Here is an 8,784-nt window from a genome sequence, read left to right on the forward strand (position 1 = left end):
ATTTGTATCCTCCTGTGGCTTGCTGTTAGAACAAGAGTCAGATGTGTGTGTGGGTGTTCAGCCATCAACTCGGGTGACTTTGACCCATATCTACAACAAAAGGAACACCAAACCAGAAAATCTTTCCTTTCTACATGAAAAGATCCCACGAAGAGACTGTTACATCTGTTAGAAACAATAATAAAGAGAACAGTAAACCTTTAAAAGCATTGTGAAGATATACACTAGCATTCAAATGTTTTGGGTCGGTTTTTACGATTTTTGATGTTTTTGAAAGAAGTCTCATATGGTCATCAAAGCTGCATTTATTTGATCAAAATACAGTAAAAACAGTAATATTGTGAAATATACTGTGTAAAATCAGTTTTCTGTTTTAATATATTTTAAATTGTAAATTTGATCCTTCAGAAATCACACATGATCCTTCAGAAATTATTCTAATATGTCTATTTGGTGCTCAAGAAACCTTTTTTTATTAATATTAATGGTGAAAACAGCTGTGCTGCTTAACATTTTTTGTGAACCGTTTTTTCAGGATTAATTGATTAATAGAAAGTTCAAAAGAACAGCATTTATTTGAAGAAAAACTTTTGTAGCATGATAAATGACTTTACTGTAACTGTTGATCAATTTATTGCCTCCTTGAATAAAAGTAATCATAAAAAAATCATACTGTTCCCAAACTTCTATACACAATAAAGAGTATAGAATGGAAAAGCGATTGATGTTGTGCACTAATTGTGTGTATTAAAAGCATATCAATTCCACACAGAATGTGTGCTGATTATGGGATTTATGCAGAATTCGGCAGACTCAGCAATGTGAGAGAGTTGCGTTGGTTATTGAAAGTAAGAAAAAATAAATAAATTCTGCTGAAATGAACTTAATCTAAACTAAGATCCCCAAAAACACGACTATGACTAACCAGTAAGTTTAGTTTGAACATTCAATGCTCACAGAACAAAGAAAACAAGAGGGCTCTAAATTCACAAGAATAGGTGTCATGAACACAAGCAGGTGCTTTAAAATATAAGACATTCATAGAAAGACCAAAATCTGAAAACAAAACACACTGAGGAGCCACTTACCCAGAGCAAAATAATAAAAAACAATGCAAAGGACAGAAAGAAAGTACAATAAAGAGATGCGACATAAAAGAACAATGACATGTAAAATAGACTGAATGTGTAATGAGACATATTAAGCATTTTACATGACTAATAATGATTAGAGGGTAATGTAAACACAAGTGGGGTATGGTGAATGATTTTGTCTTGATATTTTTCAAAGAGCATATATTAGATTGGATTTTAATGTAATTATGCAGATGTAACCCACATAGAATGTTAATGAAGTGACTCCACAATGACTTGTTTTTGTGGATCCGATAAATATTCTCAGATGACTGAACAAATGCATCTTCTATTTTTATGTCTTTGTCAAATGTGCACTGTACAGTATATTAATCAGAATATGAACCGAATCTGCTTTGCCAGTGAAATGATTTGTGAAATGTATGTGTGTCTAGGATTAGTTTGGATGAAGGCCGGCAGTGGGACAAGCTCAGCTTTTCGTCTACACCCCTATTTGTTGATGGGGTTATGATGACTCCAGAGACTGAGAATCACATCATTACGTAAGAATCATTTCACCTCGTCTTCTCAGTCACACTGATCCAAATGGTCCAGGAGGTGTCAGTAATGAACCTTCACTTACTTGGGATCATTATTATCAGATTAAATATTTTCATTTGCATGTCTGCATGCCTGGACTATGATCCTCGCACTTTCTTGTACTGGTAACACTGACACTTCCTTCTTGTTAGTCATTTACGGATTTGCCATAGCAATATGTGTCCTTTAAAGGGTTAGTTCACCCAAAAATTAAAATGAGCCCACAAATTACTCACCCTCAGGTCATCCTAGGTGTATATGACTTTCTTATTTCAGACGAATCCAGTCGAAGTTATATTAAAAATTGTCTTTGATCTTTCAAGCTGTTTAATGCCACTCAGCAGGTGTTGCATGCATCAGTCCAAAAGAAGTTAAATAAAAAGCGCCCATCCATAAAAAAAAAAAAGTGTCTCACATGGCTCCGGGGGGTGAACAAAGGTCTCCTGTAGCGAATCGATGCGTTTTTGTAAGAAAAATATCCATATTCAAAACGTAATAATCACTTTAACGTGCTTGCGCCAACAGTCCTACACGGAAGCAGCTCCGGGAGGATGACGTACGGAGGTCGGCTTTGCGCATGCGCCGCTCAGAAGTGACGAACTCGGAAGCGTAGGGGAGATATCAAAACAAAACACCGGTCACTTATTAAAAGTACAAAACGAGGATATGTAAAGAAGAATGTCGGAGGATTTCGATATAAACCAAGAGGAGACTGGTTTTCCTTTGCTTCCTTTGTAAACAACTTGAAAGATCAAAGACAATTTTTAATATAACTCCGACTGGATTCGTCTGAAAGAAGAAAGTCATATACACCTAGAATGACTAGAGGGTGAGTAATTTGTGGGCTAATTATCATTTTTGGGTGAACTAACCCTTTAAGCACTTGTAAAGAATGTAAAAGTAAACCGATCCTGTTGTGCTTAAGGATCTCTATCCTCGTAGATTCTTCGGGCACTTTAATTACCACTCCGACTGGCAGCTGATAAAGATTGACTACAGCTCCCTGTTTGGGCGGAAATGCACAGACGGAGACTTTCAGACATGGCACCTGCATAACAAGGTTGTCACCTCACATTTATCACAGCACACCTTACTGTTCAGTCTCAACAGCAAAGCAGTAATTCACCTACTCAACATTCAACATGAGTTTCTTTTGACACTGAATTTGTTAGTAATTAGAGTGGCACGGGCGATTATATTCACCTCTGGGGTAACATGCCCAAGCTGAATGGAAATGAATAGAGTCGTAATGGATTTTTACAACAGATCTCAGCACATAGTATTGGTGACATGTTGTCCATCAGCCTTGACTCTCACTTGTGGTTTTACGGAGTTTCAGAGTCAGCATCTATTGCATGTCAAATCTGTTTCCTGGGAAGCACAATACGTTTTCTAAAATTTGTACTAACTACCGTATCCATCCTCAGCTAAGCAGAATAACTAGAAAACATTTTTGTCACTATTCACGCAGAATTGGGCTACTTTTACACTGTTGCCTTGGGTTGTTTTGTATTCCGCGGGTTAAAGCAAAAGCTCTTTCAATGGAGGAGACCCCCAACGGAGCGGAAAACTGCAGAAAAAAACGTAATTGGGCTAGTTCTGAATAGCAGTTGGGCTTGTTTTGTTTCACAGACCTGGCAACCCTGCTTCCTGTGTGCATTTGTGAATATATATGTATTTATGTTATCTTCCATTGCAATACATTTGCCATATTCTACATTACATTTACTATAATAGCTTTAATAAAAAAAACAGAAAGCTTTGACAGCCTGATTCCAAGCAGCGTTGTTATTGGTAAATAAAACTATTAAAAATAATTTGTTAATTGACCTATAGCTGTGTTAATTTACCTATAGCTGCAATAAAATAAAATATAACGTAAACCTAAAAACACAACTAAAAAAAACTAACGGAAACCAGAAATGTTACCGAAATAAAAGTTTAAGTACTAAAATTACAAAAACTAAAACTGAAATATAAATTAATTAAAGCTATATATAAATTTACAAAATTACAAACAAAAAAAAAACCTAATAAAAATTACAAAAGAATGTAGCAAAACTAAAATTTAAATGAAAACTGAAAATATTAAATAAAAGCCAATGCAAAATAATAATTAATATTTTAATAGTATAATAATACTAAAATAACAGTCTTCCATGTGCAGTTTGGTGACTTTGACTGCTAGTTATTTAACTGGGTATTTATGTGCATTTCAGGGTGAGGTGTGTGTGATGGGAGAGAGACAGGTGTATATGAAGAGGAAGCCTGGCACACGTTGCACTCTGGGTCAGGAATATTCTCGAGTTGTTTCAGCTGAGCCCTGCATCTGCACCCTCTATGACTTTGAGTGGTGAGTCACACGCACGCATATGCATACATGCACACACATGGAAAAGCAGAGCAGCTGCTTTTCCAATGGAAGAAATGAGTGACAGTAACTCTTGCGGATCAAAGGACTCAGTGTTGCATGCAGAGAACAAAAGCTGCAGGGATCCAACCAATTATACAGATTAATTAAGTGGCATTTGAATGTAAAAAAACAAGGTTTTTCCCTTCTTTATTATTATTTGTCAGTTTTTTTTTCAGTGCAGTTTATGATACTGTTGCAGTCGCTTAAATTAGCTTGCTCTTGAGGCAGCAAGGTAAAAACCTGGTTTTACATCAGTCTGTCATAATCATATCGCTATACTGATGGAGATTTTACAAACCCACCCCGATGCACACGGAGACACACTCCTGCGCTGATCATAACGACGACATAAATCTCCCTTGTACCACACACAGACTCCATTAGAGTCGTCTGCTTACACGTATGAATGAGAGGTGCGTAAAATTAGCATAATGTCAAATGATTAATTATCTCCAAATGAATAAGTAATGAATATTTAAATGGATGATAAATGTGGCAGTGATCTGATTAGCCGGAAGGAGCTGGTGTTACTGAGTTTAGCCCTGATCCCCTACAGCAGTTTATACCTTGTAAACACACTAACCAATCACAACTTAAGGCTACAGTGCTGCTAAAACGTTACTAAAACAAAAGTTGATGTTTAAGTTGAAGTACTAAAATTGCTAAAACTAAAACTGAAATAAAAAATTAATTAAAACCTAAATAGAAATATTTAAAAAATAATAAGGACAAAAACACATAACAAAATAACTCAAACTAAAACTGAAAATATTAAAATAAAAGCAAAATATTAATTCAAAATATTAATAAATATATAAATAATACTACAATAACACTGTTCCAAGTGCAATTTGGTGATTTTAACTGCTGATAATGTGGCACATAATGTGGCAATAGATGTGTAGCAAGTTGCATTAATCTTTAGAAATTAATAAAATAAAACCGATAATGGTGGGTAAACTTTTAATTAATTTTCAAAAATTTAAATAAAAAATATATATAAATTTAAATGTTTGTTTTTAAAATATTTAGGCTGCCAGTTACTCTTGTAAGTGCAATCTCTATAAAACTATTTCTTATAGCAAACAACTGGAAAGGTCAAGGAAAAATCATAGAAATATATTTGTCAGAAAGCGTGGGAGCCTTTCATGTAGCCAACACAAGAACAATACAGTAAAAAATGGTTTTAGTTGATCCTAAGGTGCGTGAGAAAACCATTGAAAAACTTTTATTTTACAGTGTATGAAAAGTGCAGTCTATACAGCATATATCTAAGCCACTTCTCTCTATAGACTGCATCATAGAGAGGAGCTTAACCAAACTGAATAATTGATGATTTTCCCTGCAGTGATTATGGGTTTGAGAGACAGGCCAGTGGAAAATGTGCACCTGCATTCTGGTATGATGTCAATTTACCAGCACACACCTGCAGCCATGGACAGCGCTACCGCAACAGCACAGGGTAACACACACTCACAGATACACAAATGCACACACATTGCAGTATGACCCATACGTGCAAAATGATTCTCTTTGTGATAGTCTTCATAAGAGTGTTTGTGTATTAACTACATGTCTCTTTTTGTGTTTCTGCTGGTAACAGAGGGTGTTTTCTAAAGTCTTTGTGTGTGTCGGTGCAGGTACAGGCAAGTGCTGTTGAATAACTGTAGAGAGGGTCTGAAGGATACACTAAGTCCCAAAATGCAACAGTGTAAACCCATAGCACCCAGTGGCCTACAGCTGAGCACCATCAACTCCCAGCTCACTGCTGTACTGGGAACCAACATCACCTTCAGAGTAGCATTGCAAAATGTGAGTCAGCAGGTGCACAGACACACACACAAAGTCATTTATAAGGTGTTGTGCTTTAGATTAGTGGTTCTCAAACTTTTTAAGACCAACTTTACGAGTAAAACAAATTTCCAAACCACCAAACCCCTAATCACATAAGGGGGTCTCATTCAATGTCCTTTTCATCAATCTTGCCTTGTGCCACCACCAATCCATAATTTTACTAGGCTACTGCTTTTCATTTCAATGAAATTAACTAGACTTACTAACTAGGTTAGAAAAGAACTTGCATACTCAATTGTTCAAAAGTTTGGTGTCAGTTTGGGATTTTTTCAATTAATAAATAGCACAAAAGCATTAAATTGATCAAAAGTTACAGTATAGACATTTATATTGTTACAAACAATTTCTATTTCAAATAGCGAAATGCTATTGAATGCTGTTTTCAACATTTATCATAATAAGAAATGTTTCTTGAGCACCACATCAGCATATTAGAATTATCATGTGACACTGAAGAGTGGAGAAATGATGCTGAAAATTCAGCTGTCATGATAGAAATATATTACATTTAAAATAGAAAACAATTATTCTAAACTGTAATAATATTTCACAATATTACTGTTTTACTGTGTGTATATATATATATATATATATATATATATAAAACAAATGCAGCCTTAGCTGATATAAGAGACTTTTCAAAAACAACATCTTTCCGACCCCAAATTTTTGAAAGGTAATGTACACTGACACATAACTCACTGTAGAAATATGGTTAATGATATTTATTATTAATGTCACGAAAATAATTATAAGCTAATTATAGCCTATTAAATATTGGGTCAAATAAAGGCAATAAGTCACTTTTATAAAGGTTTACTAATACTATACGGTTAACTCTGGATTCAAGAATTAGCTTTTCATTAGGGCAACTACAAAGGAGAATTTAATAGTTCTAATAAACTTTAATTGCAGAAAAATATGAATTCAATAATTAGGAGCCTGCAATATAATGAAATATTAACATTGTTAAATGCATTTTAAGTATTCAAAAATATAATTTGTTTTCGTCCATTATTTATTAATAAATAATTTATTTATTCCAATTGCCCTGTGTGGGCCAGATGGGCTGAATTTTAGCACCAGTCCGGCCCTGATGATTCTTCTCTTCTAGGGCCAGAAAGAAGACCTTCTAATAATAAAATTATTTAAAATAAACTCCTTAAGGGAGTTGTATATGCTCAAAAGTTGTTGCTGCTTCTGGAAACCTATTTGCTTTGACTTCATATCTAGTGTTAATGCATTTATTCTTTTAATTTATTGTAGCCTGGAATATTTAGTGTGTATACTCATTGTATCTCTGTGTGTTGGAGATTTGATAAAAAAAATAAAAATAAAAAAAACTAATTATTCCTGTGGTAGAAAACGTTGTGGCACCAGGATACGCTACTATGAAGGGGGGCCATTGGGTTTGCTATAACCCCAGGGCCCTATGTGTTCTTAATCCGGGCCTGACTGCCGTCACTATAAAAAACTCTTTCCTGTCAGACTAAATTACCTCTATGCCACTGACTGCACATCTAGACAATCTATTTCAGAACCAGTTCTCAATCAAGGATGTGTAGAAGAAGAAATTGCTGTTGTGTTCGGTGTTAAATGTGATCGTTATTGACTTCATATTGTGTCTGATGAGATATCACGTCCGATGTGTCATGTTTAGGTCCCGTGGAGCGTATCTTTCTTTCGGCACCGGTGGTCGTCATCAGAGGAAACGAGGCCAACTTGACAGCAGTGCTGTGGCCCAGTCAGCCCAGGACCGCTACTTTCTACTGGTGGTTCAGTAACAGGACAGAGGTTCAAACGCTGAGAATATATATATGTGTGTGTTTGTGTTTGTGTGTGTGTGTGCGTGTGCGCATGTGGCCCAGAGGTCCAGATCGGTTAGGCAGATATTCCAGTATTACTTTTGACCTCTAACAAAACAAGGGCTTTGCCAAATATATTGTGGTTACCAGGGTCAAATAGGTAAACCTGTTATTAGGATGGATTTGGATTGGATTTTGGCGGGGATAGTACTGTGACACTGTGTGTTTCTCCCCTTTGCATTATGAACATCGGCTACCAAAAGAAAAAGAATAACTGAATTCCAACTCTGTCAAAATAGTTTTTGATGAATGATAGCCATATTTGGGAAAACACAAGGGGAAAATGCATCCAGCTTAGAAATTGGGCGAGTTAAAAAGCCCAGATATAATTTTAATTATAGATAGCTTGTCACAAGGTAGATTTTTTTATTGGGCATTTACTCTATTGTTCAAAATTTTGAGGTCACTATGATTGTTTCACAATATTACTGTTTTTACTGTATTTTTGATCAAATAACCCCACACTTTTGAACAGTAGTCTATATTGTTAATATTGCTGACATATTTTGTTTTTACCTTTGTTTCATCTCAATCATCTCCAGAGATCACAGACTTCATTTTGACATCATTATACTGGTTTCTTGAAGGATTAGGATGGATTTAAACTATACAGTTATTATAGGCATATGAATCACTATTTTATGATGCTTTCAAACATTACTGCATTATGTTCTTAATTACACTATGAGATCATTCAGTTCAGGTCTGTTTAACATTTCGGAGGTGAAACACATAAAAAGTGGCAGAGCAGCTTTGAATGATTATGCATCTACATTTTAGAGCATTTTCCTGCTGGAAACCTGCCGCAGAGCAGTTTAAAAGCATTTAAAAACTCTTATACAGAAGCTTTGTTTTATAATCGAACGTCCTGTTTAGATTCTCTCCATAAAATAATTTTAAATAATATTAGCTGTTCATTTCACCCTGTGTACCTTCCTCTTATATATATATATATATATATATATATATATATAAAATA

General features: G+C 35.0%; 1 protein-coding gene across 1 annotated transcript in view; it reads left to right on the forward strand.

Moving 5' to 3' along the window:
- LOC107671094 (VPS10 domain-containing receptor SorCS3-like) overlaps positions 1-8,784 on the forward strand; it is a 56,245-nt gene that overhangs the window by 39,727 nt on the left and 7,734 nt on the right. The window contains exons 14-19 of the mRNA XM_016463943.1: positions 1,529-1,636; positions 2,616-2,733; positions 3,893-4,026; positions 5,435-5,548; positions 5,727-5,902; positions 7,574-7,734. Coding sequence (XP_016319429.1) covers positions 1,529-1,636; positions 2,616-2,733; positions 3,893-4,026; positions 5,435-5,548; positions 5,727-5,902; positions 7,574-7,734 — 811 coding nt within the window. The remainder of the gene's footprint in view (positions 1-1,528; positions 1,637-2,615; positions 2,734-3,892; positions 4,027-5,434; positions 5,549-5,726; positions 5,903-7,573; positions 7,735-8,784) is intronic.

The sequence above is a fragment of the Sinocyclocheilus anshuiensis genome, unplaced genomic scaffold, assembly GCF_001515605.1.
Source record: "Sinocyclocheilus anshuiensis isolate Anshui unplaced genomic scaffold, SAMN03320099.WGS_v1.1 scaffold861, whole genome shotgun sequence".
Taxonomy (NCBI): Eukaryota; Metazoa; Chordata; class Actinopteri; order Cypriniformes; family Cyprinidae; genus Sinocyclocheilus; species Sinocyclocheilus anshuiensis.